This window comes from Delphinapterus leucas, chromosome 19, assembly GCF_059928025.1.
Source record: "Delphinapterus leucas isolate spDelLeu-1000000601 "Yukka" chromosome 19, BTC_Dleu_Yukka2, whole genome shotgun sequence".
NCBI lineage: Eukaryota > Metazoa > Chordata > Mammalia > Artiodactyla > Monodontidae > Delphinapterus > Delphinapterus leucas.
In genome coordinates, this window is record NC_143147.1 from 64943507 (window position 1) to 64969620 (window position 26114).

General features: G+C 53.6%; 1 protein-coding gene across 2 annotated transcripts in view; it reads left to right on the forward strand.

Annotated features, from left to right (window-relative positions):
- SDK2 (sidekick cell adhesion molecule 2) overlaps positions 1 to 21946 on the forward strand; it is a 272602-nt gene extending 250656 nt beyond the window's left edge. For both annotated transcript variants that reach the window (XM_022589737.3, XM_089901689.1), the window contains 2 exons: positions 742 to 868; positions 9810 to 21946. In XM_022589737.3, coding sequence (XP_022445445.2) covers positions 742 to 868; positions 9810 to 10163 — 481 coding nt within the window. In that variant the 3' untranslated portion in view covers positions 10164 to 21946. The remainder of the gene's footprint in view (positions 1 to 741; positions 869 to 9809) is intronic.
- The last annotated feature ends 4168 nt before the right edge of the window (positions 21947 to 26114 follow it).

A 26114-nucleotide genomic window follows, 5' to 3' on the forward strand; every position in this document is an offset into this window, starting at 1 on the left:
GGGGGACCCCAGCCACCTGCCCAGGGCCCCTGGGAGCCTGCCAGCCGGCCTCCCTCTCCCCCGCCCCTATCCTGTCCCCCACCCTCTCATGCACCCCACGACAGGCAGAGTGCCCGAGGCGCCCTGTCCTGGCTGTTTGTTCAGATGACTCAGAGCCAAGCCCCTGGGAAATGCACAACTTTCTCTAGGGCTGATTTTTCAAGGGAGGGTGTGACTTAGCCTATCTCTGGTCTCTGAGCAGATGTGGATGGAGGGAGGCCGTGAGTCTCCTTTTTTCCCTAATCCTCTGTTAACTCTCAGAAGCTCACTTTGTGAGTTTAGGAGTCACACAGGGAGTTTGTCTGCATGGCAGGTGTCCAGACCTCACCTGAGATTCCGATTCAGGAGGTCTCGGTGGCGCCCAGAATTGCTTTGCAACATTCACTGCCAAGCGCTCCCAGTGCTGGGGCCTTAGAGTCAAGGTTCTCCTTCCCCGAGCCCCCCATTTCCCTGAGCTGGTTTGGGAGGCTTGTCCTAGGCCTTCAAGACCTGGAGCGTCCCCAGCCCCAGGCAGGGCCTCCAGCCCAAGGCCCTCCTCTGCAAGGCCCAGGCCTGCCGGACGAGCAGACCCGGGAAGGAGGAACACAGGACAGAGGGGTCTGAGGGCCTCCAGGCTCCCCTGCGCCTCCCGGGCTGGACGAGGCTGCTGTGAGTGGGGCCGGGTCTCAGCTCTGCCCCCCCACCCCCGCTCCCACTCTCTAGGTCTCCTCCTCGACCCAGCCCGGGCAGCCTCCACTACTCCGACGAGGACGTCACCAAGTACAACGACCTCATCCCAGCCGAGAGCAGCAGCCTGACCGAGAAGCCCTCGGAAATCTCTGACTCTCAGGTGAGGAGGGCCAGGTGCCCCGGAGAGGGAGGTGAAGCAGCCCACCCCAGAGTGTGAACCTGCCCATCACTTCTTTCCCTCCTTTCCTTTACGGGCCGGAAAACCCAAGGGGTCCCAGAAAACTATCTGGAAGATGTGTGTAGGCCAGCTGCCACCTCCCAACCTCTGCTCAGAGTTTGCACCCTGGCCTAGTGGGGTCCCTGGAACCCCCAAGAGCATATGGCCCTCTGGATTTGCAAGGGTCACCCCACGTGCTCCGTCCCTCAGCAGCTCTGGGCTGCAAAGGAGCATGAAGACGAGGAGAGCGAGGTTGACACAGCAGCCCTGCTTTGCCAGAGCCCGGAGAACCACTGAACTTAGCTATTCGGGGTCAGAATGAGCCCCAGAAATGAGGGACTGTGTGCCCTGGACCCCCCAAGGATGGAAAGCAGTGTAGACCGTTAAAGCGTTAAGCTTTGGAGGTTCAGACCTGAGCTGGATCCTGGCTCTGCTGCCTAGGAGCCACGCGCGTCATGGGTGTGCTAAGTAACGTCTTGGACCCTCAGTTTCTCTATCTGTAGAATGGGCTCATGGGGTTGTGGGGAGGAGTTGCTGAGGTTACATTCCATAAATGCCAACTCTTAATATTGAAAAGGGGATGGTGCCTTTGGGAGATCCAGAGCTTTAGAGAGGCTGCCATTAGGTGGCCACGCGGGGACACTGCCCCAGACTTTAGGGAGAGGGGATTGAGTGCATTCCAGCAAAGTGATGTGACAGCCTCTTACCCCAGCCCTCTCGGCCTTGGCCAAGCCTGGCGGTTGCCGAGGAAGGGGCAGCAAAAGGCTACTGTGTCCCACGCCCTGGACCTTTCTGCCCGGTCCTGGGAGAGGATGAGAAGGAAGAGGTGCCAGCAGGGAGCGGGGCTGCTGGCCGGGCGGGATGTGCCAGCAAAGCCTGGGATCCAGTCGCGGCCCCGTGAACCGGGGGCCTCTTGCTCACTGCTGTTTTGTTCAGCCAGGGTTACTGTTGGGCTTGGCAGAGCCAGGGAGGCTGGAGCTGACACCCCAGCTCAGAGCTGGCAGGGACAGAGACCCCAGCTTAGCCTGGGTTACACGGGGACTCAACGTGATTCAGGTTACGACATCCTGTTATGCGTATTTAACTCTTTGCAGCCACATCCGAACTGGGGACTTCTCCCCAAAGATGGTGATGAGCATTAGGCTTGTAGGTACCCAAGGTAAAATTCAAAAAGATAAAGGGATCCCCTGTGCCCGTGGGGTGGTAACAAAGGGCTACTTGAGCCCCACCCCTGTCTGTGGAGAGAGCGGCGTGGTGCCTGGTGGAAGGGCTGCTCTGCCCAGCCCCCCTTGACCTTCTGCAGAGGGCATTATTGTCCACCCTCATCAGCTGAGCCCCGACCTTTCAGAGAGTAAGCCACCTGAGTGCAGACGATACTGCCCGATGTCTCCGGAGCTTTCTGTGGCCATCCCTGCAAGAGTCTGGAGGACCTTCACATGGGATACAGAGCTGGTCCCTGAGGCCATGCCAGGGTCCCCCAGCCTTGAAGAGGTTGCTGGGAGAAGAATTCCCATCCCAGGAGCACCCTGCTTCGGCAGTTACCCCAGAGCGGCAGAGTACCCAGAATCCTCCATTTAGCTATTGGTCTTCTTTGTTCAGAACAAGCCCATCGCTTGAACACTGTTTCCATAGCATCCTGGAACCAACCACCCCTTCGGGGAGCACATACCCTAGAGAAAGGAGGCTTCCTGGTTCCAGAATGCCCAAACCGAGGACCATAGCCCAGGCCTGGAGTTCCACCTGCAGCGTTTGGGATGGTTCTGGATTTGATTTGGGGCTGGGCTGAGTTGAGTTGGGTCTATGTACTCTGAAAGCTAAGTTGCATAAGAGCAGGGACTCGTGACAGTTCTGATCACTGCTGTGTCCCGAGAGTCCTGCACGGCACTGGCATGTGGGCTCCCTGGGCGTATCTGTTGAGAGCATGAGAGGGTCACTGGGGAAGGTAGTCAGGCTGAACAGACTCAAAACCGTATATGGTTAGCGGGTTACAGAAACAAAGATTCGTGGAATAACCAGCATCAGATCTCAGACATTCAAAGAGGCTCTTCAAAGTTAACGCTGATGACAGAAGCATCCCAAGTGCCTCGCCACGGTGTATCTTCACACCGACACTCCAAGGCAGACCTTGGTGTCATCTTTTTTGTACAGATGGGGAAACTGAGGCTGGAAGAGCTTAAGTTAGTCGGCTCAGGTCCAAAAGTGCAAACCCAGGCTTCCAGATTGTAGAGCCAGATGCTACACACAGGCCTTAGGACGTCAGAACCCAGATCAGCCCCTCGGTCCTACCCCTGTCCTGAAGCCGGTGACGTTGCCCTCATGGCAGACCTTTCTCGAAAGACCTTCAGAACTAGTTAATAAACAGTCTTGAGGATAAGCAACTGGATTTTCTAAAACATAAATTAACTCCAGCCCGTCTTTAAAAGATGAAGACAGGGCTTCCCTGGTGGCGCAGTGGTTGAGAGTCCGCCTGCCGATGCAGGGGACACGGGTCGTGCCCTGGTCCGGGAAGATCCCACATGCCACGGAGCGGCTGGGCCTGCGCGTCCGGAGCCTGTGCTCCGCAACGGGAGAGGCCACAACAGTGAGAGGCCCGCGTACCGCAAAAAAAAAAAAAAAGAAGAAGAAAGATAAAGACAGACACTCAGAGGAACGTGCTACAGGCACTAAAATTTTCCCCAAGAAAGACACCCTAGCAGCTTTGGACAATGGATCACCGCAGTGATTCTCCAGCCGCTTCTGAGGCTGCTCTGAAGGGGGACACTTGTTTGAAAATCCGCAGCACTTAGTTGTGGTTGGTGTGTGACCCTGGACTTGAATCCCAGCCCACCCTTTACTGACCCTGGGGTGGGGGTGGGGGTGGGGGAGATCCTTCAAGTCCTCACCCACACAGCACAGTAGGACCGTCTATCCAAGGGGCGGTTACAGGAGTACATTAGGTGAGATGGAGTCGGGACTGTGCAGTGCCAGGTTCATCACAGGGGCCCTAGAAAAGGCAACCAGGATCACGTGGGTTATTTGTTCTAGAATTGTTCTTGAAAACCAGGCAGTTGGCTTTAGGGTCACGGCAGGTCGTATAGGATCCAGGAGGCTACCGTCAGAGCATTAGCGTCCACTGACATGAAAGTGAAAGGGCCCGGGAGGACCCTGAGAGGTTCAGCCATCAGTCACCCGTGTGCCCCCAGCCCCAGGGCACTGGTACGTTGTGCGTTGTTAAATGGTGACAATTCCCTGGCGGTCCAGTGGTTAGGACTCAGCCCTTTCACTGCTGGGGCCCTGGTTCAGTCCCTGGTCAGGGAACTAAGATCCCACAAGCCGTGTGGTGTGACCCAAAAAAGCAAAACAAAACAAAAAGTTGAATTGCTTCCATTACCTGTTGGTAAAGAGCCACCTCCCTGAGCCCCTAAGTGTCACCGGGAGGACCCCAAGAAGCATGCTCGGCGATTCTGCAGCTACAGGCGGGGTCATGCCTGGCTCAGCCAGGGCCACTCCTCTGTGCCTCTGTGGGTCAGGTCGAAGTGCCCGGGGCTGTGAGGCCGCTGCAGCCGGTGCAGGGGGCAAGCGGACCGTGACTTCTCAACACTCACTGTGAGGGCCAGGAGGTGATGGAGACGCAGTCCTGCCTACCAGGGGCTCCCTGTGGGCTGAAGGGGACAGACTGGGGACAGAGCAGCTGGCCTCGCTCGCTCTGATGCTCCTGGGGCTGCTCGCTTGCCCCCCCCCCGCCCCCGAGAAGCAGCTGGACCGCACATCAGTGTCTGGACCGTGCAGCATCCACTGTCACGACTTCCAACTCGGGGCTCACGGTGGTTGCACTGTTAGCCCTGCTCGTGTCAGCTTCTGCAAGGGCACATCCCTAAGGGCTGCAGCCACACAGCCAGCGCCTCAGGCCAGCTGTCTTTGCGAAGTCCCCAACCACCACCCCCCCACCCGGGTCCCCGGAGAGTAAACTTTGCCTGTGCCACCTGGCTGGTATTCTAAGTCAGACCACCCAAAAGTCAGTCTCCAAAACTGGAGGAAATTTGCCCAGCCATTTTCCTGGGATATGGTAATAAACACAAAGTCGACGTTTCTTATAAACAAACACACATGATACAACATGGGAAAGGCCGTAACAGGGCTGTGGGTGGAGGCAGAGGAGGGAGGGGCTGGCTCCCTTCAGGCGGCATGGGGTGGGCTGGCGGCTGCGTCTCAAGGGGTACAGGAGAAGGGGGTCCAGGCAGGGGGACCCACAAAGGCTGAGGCTCGTCTGAGGGAACTTCTAAAAAGAAAGTATGGCCACTGTCCTACTTCATTTCAAAGTCAGAGCCCACGCTGGGTAGAAAAATCACATAGCGCACAAGTAAACCTCAGTGGGAAAGGAACTCCAAGACAATGGCAAGTCTCTTCTAATCCATACTCAGTTCTTTGTGATGTCTGGGCAGCCCCTTTAAGCTCATTATAATGAAATCGAACCTATGGGACAAAGGAAGTATATAGGCCATATTAGATTTTATACACTGGTTATTGAGCACCCCATCAGAAGAGTGAACATTTTCGAAGGCCTTACTAGGAGCCAGGAATGGCTCTAAGGATTGTTCGAGAATGGTACCACTTAACCCATGAGCCCTCTGGGAGGCCTGGTGGTGTTAGTGGTCACACACAGGTTGGGCCCTGTGTGACACCTGGCAGGGGTAAGGAGCCCAGAGCCCCGGAGAAAAATGTGCCTCAAGGAGGCATCTCCCACCCCCCACCCCACCTCTAACCCCCGGGAGGCAGCAGCCCCTGCGGGAGGGGCCTTGTGAGAGCATCCAAGGTGACAGACTCCCATCTAGGCTTCAGGCTACACTCCTCGCAGGGAGCCCCTGGACCACAGGCGGGGGAGGGGCTCCAGCTCCCAGTCTCCCAAGGAGCTGCACAGGGTGACCTGTCATCTGGGGCAACGCGTTCCTGCTGGAATCCTTGAGATTCAACAAGATAAGGGCACCCTGCCCCACCCTGGGCTCTCAACACCGGTCCCCAAGCCCAGGACGGCACCCGCCCTGTCGCCTGCTGAGTCTGATACAACAGTCCCTCCTTCTAGAAAGGAACAGAAAAGCCAAAGGCTTTCCATTGCTCCCTGTCTTTTGTCTCCGTCCTTTCTCCGGGGTCCTCCCTCCCGCTGGTCCCCATGCAGCTCACTCCCATCGCCAGGCCTGCTGTCTGCGCTCCCTCCTCCCCAGACCTTGGTGATTGCTGATGGAGTGGCTTTGAGTTGCTGTTAAGAGGCCGGGGAGCTGAAGCAGTCACCTGACTGCTGGCAGCCTGGAGGGACTGCCCGTGAAAGGCCCTCTTTGTGCTGGGCCGGTGACTGGGAAGCTGCATTCAATTACCGAGGGCCGGGCGAGAGTTGAAAGCCGGAATGGGAGCCCCTGGTCCCCTCTTGCTTTCTTTCTTCTCTTCTCACCCCACCCCCATCCAGAAAAGAAACAGATGTTCTGGGAGGTGGAGGCGGAGAGGAGGACGGTGCAGAGACCCCCATCCTTTGGCACTGGAGAGCTGGGGGAGGGGCAGACCAGACTGTAGCCCACACCCCTCCCCCAGCGCAGCCTCCCAGCTCCTCCTCCGGCTTTCCCATCCCCATCGGGACTGCTGCCCCACAGAGCGTCTGGCGCACAGTAGGTGCTCAACAGAGGGTAGGAGATGATTTGGATGAATGGGCTTTGGTCTGGGCCCCCAGGAGGGACAAGGAGGCCCATTCCCTACCTACTAGTCATCCTTGAGGGTTGGGGTTTTGCGGGGAAGCAGGAACCATACATTCTTTTCTTTTCCCAGCTGAGCACTGAGTCAGCCTCCCCCATCCCGTGGCCCCTTCTGATCCCTCCTCTGGGGGCTTCGAGGCCCCATCTCTCCCAGACACCCCCTCACTTTCTCCCTAATAATACCTTTACACTATTCTCTCATACATTAGCTCACTTCATCCTGTGAACTGTGGGATCTACCCATTTTACAGACAAGGATACTGAGGCTGAGAGAGGCTAAGTTATGGGTCCAAGCTTACCTACCTGGGAAGGGACAGAGTCAGGACTTCACTGTGCCCCCGCCCCCTCTCACCCCGGAGACTCATTCACTCCGGGCCCACGGTGATTTGGGGGTTTCTCCTCAAGACTGGGGCCTGGGGCTGGCCAAAGTTCTAGAACCGCTAGCAATGATTCCGGCCAGTTGGTAGGCACCCTCCCAGAGAGACCTAACCTGTAGGGAAAACTGTGGGGCGCCCCTCTCGCCCCCCCATACTCTCAGACCCTCACTGCTCCTGGACCGGAGGGACCCCAGCCTCATCCTCCACAGCTCGCTCAGACTTTTCCTGCCCCTGGGCCAGCCTCACCACAGCCCCAGGCATCAGGTGCCCACCCCTCCGCCCCTCCCCTGGGCTCCTGGCATACGGAGCCCTCCAGTCTGCACAGCCCCTTTGTTCCCTCCTGGGCCGGCAGCTGGGCCATAGGCAAAGAAAGGGCTCGTATTGTGCCGCTCTGCGTCACGGGAAGAAGGGTGAGGGACTTTCCATTGTCTTGGGCAACCGGCTCTGCCTGCCAAGACGATCGTGTCCTGGGGGTGTCTGCTGGGGGCAGTGGGGACTGTGGAAGGGCGGGGGTGTGGGGAGGAGGGGAGGGGCCAGGGGACATAAATTAGCAGATCAACCAGGGAGCAATTAATCCCCACGGGAGGGTAGAGGGGCTCTCCTTCCTGTCTCGTGACCTCCAGGCAGGAGTATGGGAGTTCAGAGCATGCGTGGGCTTTGGAAAATCAGGCAGATCTGCGTTCAAGTCCAACTCATCACTTCCTTGGGCAAAACCCTCACCCTCTGATCAGCGCTCAAGTACTGTAGTAGCTACAGCGCAGAGGTGTGAAATTTAAATACGAGAATGCAAGTCAGCGTTTCCTGCTGTCTGGCAAAGAGCCTGCTCCAGAGTTAGTATCATTTTAGTTCTTTGCATTGTACCTATTTCTCTTGAAGGTTTACATGCCATAAAGAACTTTGAGTTCCTGAAAACAAGCGCACATTACCTTTCCCACAGCTCAGACCTTCTGGGCAAGGTCAACTCCCCGTTCTCTTTACCTGTGAAGCAAAACACAGGTGATTGTCCCAGACTCGTTTGTATTGGGCTCACTGGGCTGCAGGGGTTTTTTCAACGTATATTTTACTTGATAAAATTAGCCTACTGCCTCAAAGCACGTATTCTCTGGGCAGAGACGAGGCAACCCAAGCGTGGTCTTCTGAACCATATTCATTGAGAATGTACTCTTCACTAAAATCAGTGCATGTCTTCCAGAGAGTTCTCAGGGCCTTCCCATCTGTTGTCTTACTAGTTCTCAAAACATCTCTGGGAGCTTGGGATGGGGGAAGGGGTGCGTAGTATTTTTAGCTCCGCAGTTGGGAGCCGAACTGCCACTTTACAACCCAGACCGACTCCTTTGCTGATTTCCCCAAAAGGCAGATAGAGCACGTGCCAAGGACACCAGAGTATCACCGTGTCGAGGACAATTTAATTTTTTTTCTGTTTCTCCCCGAAAGCCTCAGGGTGGCCCCCGTGTGAAAATTCTGAACTCCGTTGATCTTTTTCTCTTGCTTCTTTTATAACCGAGTGTTGCTTTTATTTTGGACCACACACGGGTGAGCATCACCCTTTGTTCAGTGCCAGGAGCCCCTAAAGGTCTTCTGATCTGGTCCCGGCTTTGTCCCCAGTCAGAGGCTGGGTCCACATTAGAACTCAGTATATCACGCGTGAACCTCTGTTTTAAAATGTAGGTTTGTTATTATTCGGGTGTGATGAGGCCAGCAGATCAGGAGATGACCGCCAACGAAAAGATAGTTATTCACAGTTCCCAAGAAGAGGGGACACACCAGGCCAGGTGGGACCACACAGGGAGACACCAGGTTTGGTCAGGATCCGGAGGAAAACAGGAAGACGCAGGCAGGAGCCTTTATTGTGGTTCCCACAGGAAAGGCATGGCAGGGCAAGCAGGCTTAGGCTAGTTTGAATAAATTCAGGGGGCCCTAGCGGGTAGGGGCTGCCCCTGGTTGTCTGGTACCTGCCCCTGGGGTGATTAGGGACAGGGAATGATGGGTCCGAGTCAGTGTGTAAGAGCCCGTTAGAGGAGGTGGTATAGGCGTGGACTCTGGGTATGAAAGGCAGCTTACTCTCTCCGGGAACTGGCTAGTCCTGGGGGGGGGCAGTCGTCCCAGGGTCAGCAAAGGCCCCAGATATCAAAGCATCAGAAATACAGAAAGTGAAAAGACATGATGAATTCAACATCGAAAAGAAAACATTATACTAAATGAAAGAAGGCAGACACAAAAGCCATCTGTGGTGTGATTCCGTTTTGATGCGATATCCAGACGGGATCAGTCCATGGAGACGGAAAGTGGACTCTGGTGTTTGCCAGGGGTGGGGGCCGGGGGGAGCCTGGGGAGGAAGGACAGAGGAGTGACTGCTTCGTGGGCACAAGGTTTTCCCCTGGGGTGATGATGAAGATGTTGTGGAAGGAAAAGACGTGGTGGTCGCACAACGCTGCAAACGTACCGAATGCCAGCGAATCGTACGCTTGACAGCGGTTAACCTCGTGTTATGTGAATTTCACTTCGATTTTTCGTAAGAGGTTAGCACTCAGGTCTTCCGGTTCCCACGGAGGGTCCTCAGGCTCTGTGCCAGCCCTGGGGTAGAGGCTTCATGCACATCGCGAGCTCTGAAGGTGCATAAGAAGGCGGGCGTTATACCCCCTTGGCAGAGAGGGGGCTGAGATGCCCACAGTTCGGGGCTCGGAAGCGGCCAAGCAGAGATTCAGGTCAGAGTGTTCTGTACCCGTCAGCCCTGATCTTGCTGACCTGTCCCCGGGGGGCCACTGACACCCCGGTTCTCTGCCCTCCCAGGGAAGCGACAGCGAGTACGAGGTCGACCCGAGCCCCCAGAAGGCCCACTCTTTTGTCAACCACTACATCAGTGACCCCACCTATTACAACTCGTGGAGGCGACAGCAGAAGGGGATCTCGCGGGCCCAGGCCTACAGCTACACGGAGAGCGACCCGGGCGAGCCAGACCCCACCGCCCTGTCCAACGGCAGCAGCGCCCAGCAGGGCAGCCTCTTTCGGCCCAAGGCCAGTCGGACCCCAACGCCCCAAAACCCCCCGAACCCCCCGAGTCAGCAGAGCACCCTCTACCGTCCCCCCAGCAGCCTCGCCCCTGGCTCCCGGGCTCCTATAGCAGGATTTTCATCATTTGTTTGATGTCATCCTCGTTGTCGGAAGAGGAAAAAGAAAGAAAACACAGCACCAAACTCCCCTTCCGCCCCTCCTCGCACCGCCTGCCAGAAAAGAGAAACACCAAGAAACCAAGTCAACTTTTCACCTCCTGAGTTTATTTTTCCAGAGATTCCAGGGCCAGCAAAGCCAGTGTTGAGAAGGTTGGAGAAAAACCACGAGAGGACGTGTGTGGCTTTGAGACTGTGGGGTTTGCTGCTCCTTCGGGGGGCTGAGCAGAGTAGGGGGGCTGGCTGCAGTGGACACAAGTGGGTTGGGCCCCTGGAGAGAGAGGGAGGGAGGGAGAGAGGGAGGGAGGGAAGGCAAAGCCTGGAGGGCTGTAAGGCGGGCGTGGCTGGCGGTGATGAAGAAACTTCTGGACATCCAGCCGGCTGCTCCCTTCTGGCATGTGCTGGAGCGCTGGGCCTGCTGCTGCCTGGTGCTGCGCCGGGATGGGTATCCCTGGGGGCAAAGCTCCCCTCCCCCCTGCACCCACACTCCCACCCCACCCTGTGCAGCCCTGCTTCTCACCCTCCACTACCCCCTCCCTGTTCAATGTCCCCACCAAGCATTTGGTTTATTTAGACAAACGAACCCAGCTGAAGGATGAGAATTTGCCTAGCTAGCTCCTTTGCTCCTAACAGACTTCTCTGTTGTGAACCCAAGGAAGAGGGCCCCTGGGGGTTGGGGAGAGGTCCCCCCGCCACTGAACCCAGCCATCCCTTTCCTTGAATTCACTTTCCTGAGCACAGACTAGGAGAGATGAACTTGGGGAACAGAGATGGGGGCACTGGCCCGGCATCACTGGGATAACTGGGCAGAAGGCAGAAGTCGGAACCGGAAGGAGGAAGCTTGGACTTTTCCTTTTCTTCCAATTCAGGTACCACCTGACCCCCTTCTTAAAGGGAGAGGGAAAAGGGAATTACAGAGACAAGGAAAGTCAGCTTCTGTGGGGCTGAGGGGCTAAACGGGGGTGAGGCATCGCCGTGGCAGACACGCCCCTCTCCCTGGATAGACACCTTCACGCGCACACACACACACACACCCATGCACTGGCAAGGAAAAGGGTCCAGAGATCCTCTCCAAGGGAAATCCCTTTGGGTCCTCCTAGCCAGCAGGACACTCATTTTCAGATCTGTGTCCCTCGTTCTCAACCCATAGCCCTCTGTGTCTAAGACCCCCGCCTCCTAAGTCCAGGGGCCCAGAGGGGCGGGCCAAGTCTCCGGTCCCGAGGCTGGATCTCCCAGCACCCAATTTACAAGTCAGAGACCATCCCAACCCCCATTAATGTCTTCCAGACTCGGCTCAGCTTGCCAGAGCTCAGAGCGAGGAGGGGCCCTGTCCAAGCTGAGCACAAGCTTACAAGATGCACAGCCAGGCTGGCCGGGAGGAGCAGGTCAGATGGGACCAAGGGGCAATTATAGCTGTTGGGAGACAGAGCTTTAAAAAGCTCCTTCTGGTGGCCTGCATCTTCCCATCAACTCAGACCTTCCGGATGCAGGAGTTTAAGGGGGAGCCTTTCCAACTAGTGCCCTGGGTGCCCACCGGCCCTGCAAAGCAGCCCATCCCCCAGGGTCGGGGACGGGCCCCTGCCTCTGGGAGAGGGGATGGCCCAGCTGGGGCACATTTAGTGCATCTTGGGGCCCCTTAGTGGCGCAAGGCTCCCTGGAGGCGCCAAGCATGGGCACTGCTGCCCTGCCTGCGAGGAGGTGATGCCCCATTTTGAGGGGTAAGGAGAACAATGGAGGATTTGGGAAACAAGCCAAGGAAGGAGTGGGCCTATACCCCTCCCCACCGCCCCGAATCAGGTTCCTGGGGTGGAAGCAGGACCAGGGGCCTGAGGAAAGGGCACACCCAGCTCTGGGCTCCCAGGCACTGGGATCCCCCTGAAACGTGATGGGGAGAAGTTGGAAGATGGCTCCGTAGACGGGCTGACCCGGCTCCGAGGTCCAAACAGCAGCTTCTCCACTAAGGGGTTCTAGAAAGGGAAGCACAGTCTTTCCCCTGTAGGAGGACACAGGCCTGAGGCTCTGCCCCTGTACACGTCCGGCGTCTCCCTAGGGGAACATGCACAGCTGCGGGGCATGTGATGCTGCTGCTGCTTTCTCTTTCCTTATCCCTCTCTCTCCCCTCGCCCCCCCCCCCCAAACAGTCTCATCCTTTTCTCTATCTGCTGTGTGTTGAACCATTTAAAGCCCTTCCCGGTTCGGTGCTTGTTGCGTAGCCCAGGGAGGGATGTGGGAGGAGGAAGCGGGGGTCAGTAGAAACGCTCTGTATGCGTGTATGTATTTCACGAGGCCAAATTCCCTTTGCCTTCTGTGAATCACCTTGTGCATTAAGATGCCTGCCCTGCCCTCCCCTCCCCACGTGCTGCTTCACACCCATGCTGACACACACACACACACACCTGGGCTCGTGCACACACACGCCGATATACACAGAATGCAGTGTCCGTGTGTCCGCAGCCCCCTCGGAGGGCTGACGTCTCCTGTGCGGGGCACAGGCAGCCTGAGTCACTCCCACATGTGGGGCGGGCTGGGTTCTGTTGTCTGAAAGGGCAGAACTCTTAGAGGAGCTGGGAAGGCAGGCCAGGCAGAGGTGAGAGTCCCAGCCTCAGTCCATCCCCACCCACCTGAAATGGAGCCTCCACTGCCCCAGCCACATCTGGAAGCCCAGGTCCCCAGCTGTGGACCTCTGGATTTCTAAGACGACATCTCTGCCCTTGTTTACATACCTGCTGGGGCAGCGGAGGCTCCCGACCCCCATCCAGACGCCTGGCTGCTTTGGAAAGGTGCGTGGGCACTGCCCACGGGTCACAGGGACCCTCCCTGACCTTTGGTTTCTTGGGCCAGTGATGCCAGGACCCGTGCTTGTGTGACGCCACCTGAAGCGGGTTCACATCAGGACACTCGCTCGCTGGCTCCTTTGGCTTTGCCTCGCTGTGCCCTCGGGAAATCTGGTGTTGCACCCCGCAGCTCACACTTGGCACACCAGGGCTGCCTTTGCCCTCCTGGCCACACCCTCCTGTGTCCCCATCAGCTGCACACCCAGACTGCCAAGGTGAACCAAAAAGCTGCTCCGGGTTCCAGAAGCACCTTCCTCCCAGGGCTCCAGGGAGTTTGCAAACACAGGCTGCCTCTCCTCCAATCACCCCACCTGGCACTGCCGTGACTCAGAGGAAACAGGGAGGCTGCCGGCTGCCCCGCCCTGCGCACGCTGGCTGGAGGCCTTCTGTCTGTCCACACCTCCCTGGGCAGAGCTTTTAAAGGTGCCAGAGCCTCCCTATAGCCCACTCTGAGCAGAGGCTTCCCTTACCTTCCCATGGTGCACATCTGAAGGTGCCCACACGTGGTGAGGGGCTGGAGGGGGAGGGGGGACCATCTGAACAGCAGCCGCCTGCCCCTGAGTGCCTCTGTGTGGTCCTGGGCAGCGGCAACCCTGACCACCACCTGAGCACAGGGGCCCTCTTGGGACCAACCCCCTTCTCTTTGTTTCTGTAAGAATAACCAAAAGCATTTAAATGTGTTACCTTCTTTTACGCATATAGACTCCGAAAACAAAAACCAACACAAATCTTTATTTTTTTGATTTAAAAGAGACAATGAAAAATTATGGGGAGAGTATTCATTATGGCAGGTGTCTGTCTGTAAGAAAATATATATATATATGTGTCATATAGCTTGTTAGCAGGTTTATTTTTTGAATGAAAGGTAACAAAAGAATCGATTTGAAATATATACCACGAGAAGTCCCATGTCCTGTCAAACTGGTCAGTATTTTATAAATAAACTTTTTTTTTTTTTTTTTTGAGTCCTGAAGCGACGTTGATTATTCTCCTCCCCGGAGGATAAATGCGGATTTCCCCAGCCCCACATTGCTGTCAAGTAATCCGGTCCCCAAACACCCCTTTTTAGCCTTTCTGTGGTGTTGCAGAATCAAGGCTTCAAGTTTTTCTGCTGTCTTAATTCATAGGTGAGTGAACATCTGCGCCTTCAAGTGCCATGCACTGTTTTATTTATTTTACACTTTTAAGAGAAGAGCTTCTCAGATTACGCCCAATTAGAGGTACAATGGTAATGATGAATAATAGTAGTAATAGCTAACGCTTGTATGGCGTTCACCCTGTGCCAGGCGTTGCCCTAATCACTTCACACCGATTAACCCATGGCATGCTTGTGCCCACCCCTTAGGAGGGGAGCTGGATCAGGGGGAATGTAAGTGGCTTGCCCCTGAGAATTAGAAAAGCCAGGATTTGTTCTAAAGCAGTCTGGCTCTAGAGACAAATGCTGCCTCTCCTATGGGTGAAGGCAAGTTTCTTGCCCGTTTTCACTTTAATTTCGACAAAGCCAGCACCTCAGGCCCTAGTGACCTTGATGTAATGAGAACCACCCTGGCATTTGGTGGCTCTAACATAGTTAATCCACCCAGATTTAGAATTAGGGCTGGAATCGCTGAATTTCTGAATACACTGGCGTTAGAATAGACAACGCTTACCTCCCAATAATTAAGTCAGATGGATTCAAATGACAGAGAGTGGAGGAAAAATAATTTTAATAGTACATGTGAAGCCATTCAGTTTTACACAGTGCACTTATTTTATATAGTCTACACTGTTTAATGCATATTAGACATTTATTCATATGGAGGCCATTCAACTAATCAAAACATAATTAAAGCAGGGGATTTAAAATACCTATTATGTATGCACCTTCTCCACTTTATTTTTACTTAAAACTCACAAATGTAAATTCATCCACCAATCCGTTCATGTTGGGTACAGCATTTTTCCTTTTTTTTTTTTGAGAATGGGCTCAATGTGTAGAGTTCTGGTCTTTCTTACACATCTATAATATCATCGTCAGTGAACTCCAGTTTCTATCTCTTTAAAGCAAAAATATACAGAAATTTTGAAGTGGAGACTTGCGGTTTCTGGCATGTGAGGAGCTTGGAAGGTGCCAGCCCGTCCTAACAATGGGTGGAAAACGAAGCAAATGGAAAAATCAACACCTCTTCTTAGATCCATAGAGAAGAGAAGTCACAGGACCAACTGCTGCTCCTAAAATTAGGTGAATACAGAGAGTCTCCACTTACCAGAGTAGAAATGATGGGTTTGATATAAGAGCAGAATCCTCGATTTTATTACTCTTTCCCTAATATCTTACTGTACTTGTCCCTGACTAATTCAGCACTCTTTTTATTTTTGCAACTTTGCTTTATCAAAGTAACTCCTTTTTCCAAAGCATTCGATGTAATTTTCAAAGAAATAACTGTCCTCATTCTGCCCGCTTATCCTATCCACTTAGATCATATTTCATTAAGTTACATAATTACTATAAAAAGCATGACTGGCATAAACAAGTTTGGGAACAGTGATGAGTGACTCTGTAAACATACAACTCAATTTGGTAGGAGCAGGAACGCGTGGGCATCAGAGAAAGCAGGACATAAGCCTTCAGTTTCCAGGGTATGATGGGTTTCTCCATGTTTTGCAGAGAGAATCAACGAATATCGCTAATACTTGTTAAGTGGAGGTCAGATAAGAGACCTTCTGTATGTATTACAGTACAAACCCTGCACACTGTACTTTATGACTAGTTTTCAAGGTGGTTAAGGGGTTTTCCAGGGTAATTCTGTCCACCCGTAATCTTTACATTGTACACAGTATGGAACCCAAGCCCCACATTAGCTGTGACCCCACACAACTGATTTGAGGATGTTTGGTTAAAGGGTAGTAAGGGGAAGACATTCCAGAACTGGAGTCAGAAGTGTGGGTTTGGTTCTAGAATAGTCACTTGCAAACTGAGACTTGAAAGGCCTCTTTTTTTTTTTTTTTTTTTGAAATACAGCTGATTTACCACATTGTGTTACTTTCAGGTGTACAGCAAAGTGATTCAGTTATACATATATATATATCTTTTTTCTTTTTCAGATTCTTTTCCCTTACAGGGTATTACAAAATATTGAGTAGAGCTCCCTGTGCTCTACAGTACGTCCTTGTTGGTTATCTATTGTATATATAGTGGTGTGTATCTGCTAATCCCAAACTCCTAATTTACCCCTCCCTCACTGCCCCCTTGAAGTGCCTCTTAGTTTTCTCAGGGGAAACGAGTCATCTACCACCAACCAGACTGACAGGAAGATCCAGGGAAATAATGAGATTTGAAGGAAAGGCTTGCACCATCAGAAGCGTGTCTTCCCGGTGGTAGAGGTGTGTTTGTTCTAGACCCGGGGGAAACCTCCTGGTATTCTGGAATTCCAGTCTTCCTCTTCATCGTTTCTAATCCCAGACTGGCCCCTCCCTAACTGTGGCCAGTGGGCATGGACCTTGGCTGTTTCCAGCAACAATTCCAGTCAAATACACTAGGAGGGAAAAAAAAAAGACAATACGTTTCACCAAAACGATAAGGAAGGTAAAACTGCTGAGAAGGAAGTGGGAGGGCAAAGGAAGGTGCTTTCCAAAGCCAAGGAGACATCTGGTGATACAATGTACTGGCTTGGATTATACATAATGTTCCTTCTCTCTACTGAGCAAAGGTAACCTCACCCAGAAAACATCAAAGAGGCCTCTCAGATTTTCTTTTCTTAGAACTCCCCGAGTTACCAACCAGGAAAAGCGCTTTTGACTGGCAAGGCTAACCAGAAAGAGCTTGGGGCTGGCAGACCTGGGTTCCCACAAATTCCAGCTTGAGGTTGAACTTGAGTTCAACCTCCGCCAGCCTCCCCTACCTCATCTGTGGAATGGGTGCAATTTCTACCTGTTCCAACCACAGACTCATGTAACGAATGAAGTGTAGGGAAATAACCTCTTAGACGGAGGTGCCATCCTGACCCTCCCTTTCCCAGTTTCTCTGTCCTGCACGTGGAAGGGCAGGTCCAGAACTACCAGAGCTGCTTTTTTTCAGTTTCCCAATCTTGACGGCAAAGCACTTTGGCAATGAGGCTTGGCTGGAGTCTGCAGGTGGAGAAAGCAAGCGATGTTTTCCTTTCTGTCATCCTAGCTTCTGGCAGGGAGGAATTGCTCAAAGCAGCTGGCTCTGGAGGTTGGGTATGGAGGAGGTCGTGTTAGGCTGCAGTGTAAGGAGCGGGGATGGGCCAGGGGCGGGCCTCAGAAGTCAGCTCCTGCTCGGTCAGCCCATTGGCTCCATCAGACTCAAGAAGGGCTGACCACCTGCCCCAAGGCTCCCAGCACAGACCACACCCACCCTTCTCAAACGCTGGCCCTGAGAGGCCCCAAGGAAATCTAGGAGGCCTTACCACTTCCCAGTGGGGCCATTTGGGTTGTCTAAAGCCAATTGCTCAGCAGCTAAGCAGTACCCTGGGAATGGAAATAACTAAATAGTGTTTGATTCACTTTCCTCCCAAAGTTGACCATCCCAGGCAACCAAGCCCTTCGTGTTGGGGCTTATTCCTACTTAGCCAGAGCTTCAGCCAGGGCCCAGGTTACCCCAGAGGACACAGGAGGTCAAAGCCCAAAGAATATCACCCATTGCTCCAGAGGATCTGAACGCAGGGACACCCTCGGCTGTAACCTCTCTGGACTCTGCCCTGGAGGCTGGTGCGTGGACGTGGGACCAAGCTAGTACCGACCTGACTCCGAACTGAACAGAAGGGCTCCTTCTCGTTGCCGCTGGGGGCGGGGGGCTGCTGCAGGACAGTGGGGGACTGGGCTGGCTGCACCTCCCTCTGTTCCAACTGGCTGCAGCCTCCTAGTCTTGGAGGGTTTGGAATCTGCTCAGCAGCGCCTTGCGGGACCCGGATAAAGTAGCCGATGGATAGGGCCACTGCAGGTCCTTCTCTGCACCTATTTTCCTTCTGTGATTATCTGTGGCGCTCCCTTTCACTTTGGTCTATAAATGATCTGGTCCTCCTACTGATGCTTGGTACTTGATAATGGAGGCAGCCTGCTGGCCCAGCTAGAAGCGCCTCCTACAGGTGGGCCCTGGGACGGCCATGTTGAAGGTCTGGGAGGACCCAAGGACCATCTCCTGGACACAAATATGATTTGAGTGGTATGGAGGGGCCGGCAAGTCGGGTTTCGTCCAGCGCTGGATCTTCTGCTCAGTTCGGCCTCAGCCAGGAGGGGATGCTGTGACCCCAGGTTCAGAGGGAATCTCATCCCCCTTATAGCTTTCTCAGATGCTTTGTCCTGCCACTTGAGGGTCTGTGCTGTCCCCAGGCCTGTTCTCCCTACCGAGGGCTCCAGGACACAGGCACGAATGTCTGGGGACACAGCCTTGCCCAGACTTTTCTGATGGAGGGGGTCTCATTAATAGACTTGCCTAAGAGAACAAGAGATAGATCCTCCTTCTATAGGATCTCCCCGCCCCCATCTCCATACCCACTCCCCAAGACTGACCAATTGTTTGTGACATCTGGTAGAAATCTGGGGGAAATCCATGCTGGTTCTAGGCCATCTTCAGGAATCTTATTGGTCAGTATAATTGATATGGCAGAAAACACAGGCCTTGGACATAGCAAACCTGGGATCAACTTAGGGTTGACAGATAAAACACAAACCAAGTTTTGCATGGGGCATATTTATCCTAAAATGTTATGTGTCGTTATCTGACGTTCATATCTAACCGGGCATCCTCTATTTTTTATCTGTTAAATCAGCCACCTGGCACAGATCCTCACTATATACCAAATGTGGGCATTCCTCCTCCAGAAAAGGGGGCTGCTGAAAACTGCGCTGTATCCCTCACCAAAAGCGTGTGGGTGTTAGCAGGGAGATTACCCGTGAGCATAATTTGTAAGCCATACAACACGCTACACATGAAAGGGATCATTGCTGTTGTTCGTGGATAAAATGACATTTATGTGGAATCATCGAAGAGCTCGTGGCTTCAAGCACAATTCTGATTCCGTCAGTCCCGACTTCCACTCCTTTACCATCTTCTACCCTGCCTCAGGACTCTTCCCAGCTGGAAATGTCAGTAGAAAACTTCTGCATCTTAGAAATTTGGGGGATTTTGCAGGGGAGAGTTAAACTGGCTTTCTAGAGCCATGTATCAGACATGCTGGAAGGCAACAGGGCCATCAAATTCGGATCATTAGAGGAGAGTTTCATAAAAAGACCACCCACCAGGTCGTGATAAGGTTTGGGGGAGCTAGAAGGGGCACTGCTGGACCCAGGGTTAGGGACAGCTGGGTACCACTACCACCCTAAGCCTGCCGTGGCAGACAGTGAAGGAAGTTTCTAGAACCTGCAGACAGAGAAGGCGGGATGGAGACAGATATCGCACAGGGGCAGCTCGGGGGCTGGAGAACCACCCTCTCCCCACTGGCTCTCCTTCTGTCCTCCACCCTCCTGCTGGTGTTCCTTGTGGTACAAACTCAGCGGGTAGTCAGGGGCACTGGGATACCATCCATCCAGGCCAGGCTCCCCTGGGGGACAGCACAAGGTGGGCCCACAGCACCTGTGCCTTCTGATGGTGACAACCCCTTGGAAAGTCCCACTCTGACTCTCAAGCAGAGGAGAGAGGCTCGCCCTCCTTTTCTCAGTGTTGATCAGGAGTGAAATTAGACCCAGGAGGCTTTCAGGAAGTTTTCACCAGGATAGGTGGGATTTTCTGGTAGGTTAGAGAATGTAAAAAGGTCTTTGACATTTATGGCCTGTAACCTCCTGGGCCAGCTGGAGCCACACGACAAAATGACACCAGCTGATCTTTGTTGACTAGAGCCCCGCCCACCACTGTGCTGAAGGCGTTTTCTGCAGCCTTGCCTCCGTCACCGTCACCGCAGGCTTACCAGGAATGCAGGAATTTCACCACTTCCCCGTTTAGCAGATAAGGACACCTAGACAGTGGAGAGGCGAGGGACCTGCCTGCTGGGTGAGTGCCAGAGCCAGGATCCCACCCCAGGCCCACCTGGCTCCACTGTGCCCCCTCTTTAACCACCAAGCAGCCTCACCCCTGGTTCAGACGCTGCTGGGTCTGGAGGAGGAGACCTGGGCCCTTGGAGAAGCCTCCATCCTCCCGGTGGCCACAGACCAGGCAGGAAACATTGTTTCAGGCTAACGGATAACAATGCCCGCAGGGCTGGGCAAAGGTTTTTCCATACAGGGCCAGATAGTAAATGTTTCAGGCTTTTTCGGGCCATGAGGCCTCCCTCCTAGCGAGGGAACAGCCAAAGACAGTACCTAAATGAATGTGCCTGGCTGTGTTCCAATCAAGATTTATTTACGAACAGTGAAGATAGAATTTTCTGTCATTTTCACACATAATGAAATATCATTCTGGTTTTTATTTTTGCTGAATCGTTAAAAAATGTGAAAATTCTTCTTAGTTTCCTGGGCCACACAAAAACAATCCGAGGTGCTGATTCCTGATCTAGTCCATACTTTCTGGGAATTTACAGGATTGTGGTGTGACCCCAGATGAGGTAGTCGAGGGTGCTGTAGTGGGTTGAATGGCGTCCCCCCCAAAATTCACGTCCACCTGGAATTGCAGAATATGACCTTATTTGGAAGTAAGGTCTCTGCAGGTGTAATTAGTTAAGTTGAGAGGCGGTCATACCAGATTAGAGTGGGCTGTAAATCCAATGATTGGTGTCTTTATAAGGAGAGGAAAGGACACAGGAGACACACAGAAGGCCACGTGAAGACGGAGGCAGAGATCGGAGGGATGCAACCACAAGCCAAGGATGCCAAGTATTGTCAGAGTCGCCAGAAACTGGAAGAGGCAAGGAAGGATTCTTTCCTAGAGCCTTTCAGAGGGAGCGTGGCCTTGCTGACACCTGGAGTTTGGACTTCTAGCCTCCAGGACTGTTAGAGAATTAAACCGCCCAATTTACGGTCAGTTGTTACGGCAGCCCTAGGGAACCGATGTGCAACATTTATCTCTGGGAGTTTCGGTTCAGTGGGCTCGCAGAGGCTGGCAGGGGCCCAGGACCAGGCACCTCGCAGACCTCGGGCCTCGTTCCCACTCCTCCCCCAGCAGTTTTAGATTTCTGTAGAAAAGCGCCAGCCAGCCCTGAATTACATTGGCAATTATGGGAAGCTTGTTTTCCTGTTTCTCCCCAACCTCCTCCCCTTCTCAAATTGTTTCCACCTCTAAGAGCCAAACAACAGTCGTTCCCTGAGGTCAGGAAAACCCTCACCGGCCACCAACCTGCAAAATATTAATCACAGATGCTGGTGACCGGAACTCTGGGGGCCTCTCTCCCTTCTGTGGCTGTCACCAGGTAAGCACAGGGGGTCGGGAGAGCAGCGGGGGGGCAGGGGGCTCGTACGTGTGTGGGGGCAGGACCCACCTGTCTTCTTGACCTGACATGGTGTCTGGTCGGTGGAGAGACTGGGTAGGCTTCTATCCTGGTACCTGGGACCACACACCCTTTCGGGGCAAAGATCCACATTCCCCAACTTCTACTAGGACCTGACCCCAGAGCCACCCTGGAGGACCCCCAAATGCAATCAAGGACCCACGTAGATAAGAATAAGAGCTCGCACTTAGCCAGACACTTTCCTAACTGTTTTGCATCGATGAACTCATTCAGTCTTAGAGAGGCAGGCACGGAAACACAGAGAGGCCCAAGTAACCTGCCCCGGGTGACAGGGCCAGTGTCTTCAGTGACATCCCCAACGCCCGGGGACTGTCCGAGCTCAAACGCTGTGTGTCCCAGCTTGAAGGGAGCTCAGCGCTCCTCAGGGTAAAGGGGCCTACCCACACCCTGTGGGAGACCCCAGCTGGAGCCCCGTCCCTGACGTCCAGTCCTGGCCTGCTTCTGTTCCACTGTCTCTTCTGGGGAGAAAGTCATTGCTCAAGTTCAAGGCTCTTGGGATGACATTGAAATATGAGCGGCAACCTTGGCATTGTTTACTTTAGTGGCATGTGTTGTAAAGGGACTTGGCCAATAGCAAGGAAGATCCAGGAAGGCTCTAGAAGATGTGGATGGCTGGGCATGGCGGGAAGGCAGGGAGACCTCCTCAGAAGGAGCCCCCATGTCATTTCTTGGAAGGAGACCCGTGCGGTGGGGGGGCAGGCGGAGGCGGTGGGCTGCTGGGGCCCCGCGAGGGTGGCTGTGACCACGTCTGTTTGCGTCACCCTGCCCTCTGTAATCAGCCAGCTGCCTGTGCTTGTCTGGCCTCGTCCTCCTGCCTGGACCAGTCCTGCAGACACGGGGGCCGTGAATCAGCGGCCGGCTCCTTTCTATTGCCCTTGGGATGGGGGTGGAGTTGTTCCAGTCACGACACCAGGATTTCACCCCAGGGGGAGTTCTGCCCCCAGGAAGGTGCCTCTGCCTGGCCTGGACCTGGGGGCACACACAGACCCCCCCCGCCCGGGGAGTGGGCAGCAAGGACATACAGGAGAGCGGCAGGCGGAGTGGGAGGGAAATAACAGCCACGCACAGTGATTAGATGTCAACTGACACTGGGCCTCGGAAGAGGGAGGCTCAGGAAGTGGGTCAGCTACGGAACCCGACAGCCTCCTACAAGGGGCAGCTCTCACTGCTGCCGGGGGGGGGATGAGAGCCCCGTGTTGTCGGGTTCTTCTTATTCTTCACGAACCAGAAATCCACATTTGGGGACTTCCCTGGCGGTCCAGTAGTTAAAGACTCCGCACTTCCACTGCAGGGGGTGCGGGTTCGATCCCTGGTCGGGGAACTGAGATCCCGCAAGCCATGTGGCACAGTACCCCCCCAAAAATTCCACATTTTATGTGACTCCCCCTTATGCTTAGATATTAGCAACTAAAAAATATATATACATTTTTTTTCTTTAAACATTGTCGTGGCCGACTGTATCTTCCAAAAATGATTATAACAGTATCTCCCATGCTTGTGCTCTTCTTATAATGTATCTTGGACACTCCTCCATGGAAAGGTAGAGTGGATGTTCCCTCCCTTGCATCTGGTGGGAGGGGCTTGTGACTACAGCAGAAGTGAAGCTGTGTGACTTTCAAGGCTAGATCACATTACAGGTTGAATCGTTCCTCCCCCCACCCTCCCCCCACCCACCTGCAAAAGAAGTCGAAGTCCTAACTCAACACCTGTGAACGTGACCTTATTTGAAAATGGGGTCTTTACAGATAATCGAGTTAAGGTGAGGTCATTAGGGTGGGCTGTAATCAAATGTGATTGGTGTCCTTATAAGAGGGGGGAATTTGGACACAGAGACAAACACGCACAGAGGGAAGAAAATGTGAATACACAAGTAGAATGCCACATGAAGGCGAGTTTAGAGAGATGCGGCTACAATCCAAGGACCGCCTGAGGCTACCAGAAGCTAGGGGAGAGCATGGAAACTATTCTCCCTAGAAACCTCAGAAGGAACCAACCCTGCTGACACTTTGATTTGGGGTTCTGGCCTCCAGAACTGGGGGGCAGTAAATTCCTGTTGTTTCAGCCTCCCCAGTTCATGGTACTTTGTTACGGCAGCCCTAGGAAACTAATATAGTCATAAGTGGTCATATAGAGTTTTCACCTGGTTCTCTGAAGATGCTTGAACTTGGTACTCAGCTGCCATCTTGTGAGGAAGCCCAAGCCATCCCGTGTGCAGAGGGTACACTTAGGTGTCCCGACTGACAGCCCAGCTGAGATCCCAGATGACAGCCAGCATTGACCACCAGACATGCGAGTGAAGATGATCCAGATGATTGCAGCCCCCAGCCCTTGAGTCACCACCAGTCTTCACGTCTTCCCAGCTGAAACCCCTTACTTCATGGAGCAAAAGCAAGCCGTTCTTTCTGTGCTCTCTCCAAATTCCTGAGACCCGTGGAATCCGGAAGCATAGTAAAATGGTTGTGTGGGGAGGTAAAAGTGACCGGAATGATTGCGTGTGCCAAAGAGAACGTACCCTCAGGCTGCGTGCCACCCACAAGCCAGCAGTTTGCCTTCGGATAAGACCAGCAAGGCTGCCTGTGGACTCTGCAAGTCTAGAAAGGTGCCCCACCTGGAGCCATGCTTTTTCCACCCCTCTGGTGAAGGGGGAGACAATGGTGAAATGAAAAGAGGGGAAGGAGGGAGGAGGAGATGAGATGGGGTGCTAGGACTGGATCATCCAGGTGGGGATGGTGTGTGGACGCAAGAGGTCATCCTCAACTAGCAAAGATCCCATTTTAAGAGCCCAAGTGCCAAGAGACACTCTTTGCCAGGAAATGTAGATATGGGAGCTCTGTAAAGAACCTGTACCCCACTGGTGTAGGATCTCCTGGGGGCTTTTTTGGAGAGCAAATGAGCTAATACATGCAAAACTCTTAAAAGAGTGCCTGGTATCTTACGGAAACTATGTACTGAGGGCTTACTATTGCTAGGATTAGTGTTGGGGTTTTCAGACAGTGCCGTGAAGCCTCAGGGTCTCCCAGAAATGCCCCAAGAACTGCATTAAAAGGTAAAGCAGGTGGGGTTCTGGGACCCTTGCTCCACTTCAAACACAACAGAACCACCTGATCTGTTTTAGATAATATCTTGTACAGTTTCCTTTAGAGGGTGGAGGGAAGGACTCCCCTGCTTACAAAAATAAAATGCTTGAAAAACCAGCCACTTAGTAGAACAAGAACTGCCCCGGGCTTAGAAGAGCTCACGTCTTGTCCCAGGTTCTGCTAGTAGCTGGCTGTGTGACCTTGGACAAGTCACTCCACCTCTCTGGGTTTTATATTCTGTTATATAAAGTGAGTGGCCTGGGTGATTGCTAGCATTAGCCCAAATATCCGCTCAAAAAAAAGGGAGAAACATGCTCTTCTGCAAACTTCCATGTCATTAATCTCTTACAGATTCCATTTCAAGACCTGTAAGCCTTCTCACCCCAGGTCTCTCTCCCAGTAAACTTCAGGTGGCCTTTTTTTTTTAATATATATATATTTATTTGGCCTCTCACTGTTGTGGCCTCTCCCGTTGTGGAGCACAGGCTCCGGACGAACAGGCTCAGTGGCCATGGCTCACGGGCCCAGCCGCTCTGCGGCATGTGGGATCTTCCCGGACCGGGACACGAACCCGCGTCCCCCGCATCGGCAGGCGGACTCTCAACCACTGCGCCACCAGGGAAGCCCTTATTATTTGTTTTTAATTTTTGGCTGCGTTGGGTCTTCATTGCTGTGCACGGGCTTTCTCTGGTTATGGAGAGTGGGGGCTACTCTTCGTTGCGATGCGTGGGCTCATTGCGGTGGCTTCTCTTGTTGGGAGCACGGGCTCTAGGCGCGCGGGCTTCAGTAGTTGTGGCATGCGGGCTCAGTAGTTGTGGCTCACGGGCTCTAGAGCGCAGGCCCAGTAGTTGTGGCACATGGGCTTAGTTACACCACGGCATGTGGGATCTTCCTGGGCCAGGGCTCGAACCCGTGTCCCTTGCGTTGGGAGGTGGATTCTTAACCACTGCGCCACCAGGGAAACCCCCAGGTGGACTTGAACAAGAAAAGTTTTTCTTTGCTGGAGTACTCCCTAGATGCCACTCAGCTGGGATTTTGCTTGCTACTCAGAAATCTGCTGCACTGGGCCTGGGGCAGTCTGCTGCCTGAAACTCACTCCTCAGTGCCCGCTTACCTAACACATCTTTTGCCTTCAGCTGCAGCTGCTTTCTGGGGAGCAACTGGCTTGTGGCAGGGACAGAGGGCTTGGAGAGGGGACACAGCTAGCGTCCTGCGGCATCAAGCCATCAAGCTGGGAAGTGTAAATTAGCCTTGCCATCTGGCTAGGAGGCGTTATTGTTATGACTCAACGGCATCACAGGAGCAGAGGAAGGACATACACACAGACACACGCACGCACACACACACACGCGTGCCAAGACCACACTTAGGAAACTGAAAACTCTGGAGAAGAGAAAACAAACTCTGTAGCCACCATGATGAGCTTTGACAATTATACCCAGCCCACAAACCTGTTTCTCTGCACCTCTTATTCTCCCCACAATGAAAAGAGATACAGAGATGTCAGACCCTTCTCCACTCTCACCTCTTCTTTGCAGCCGTTGGCTCAAGACATAATGCCTTTGCCTTGAACGTGGGC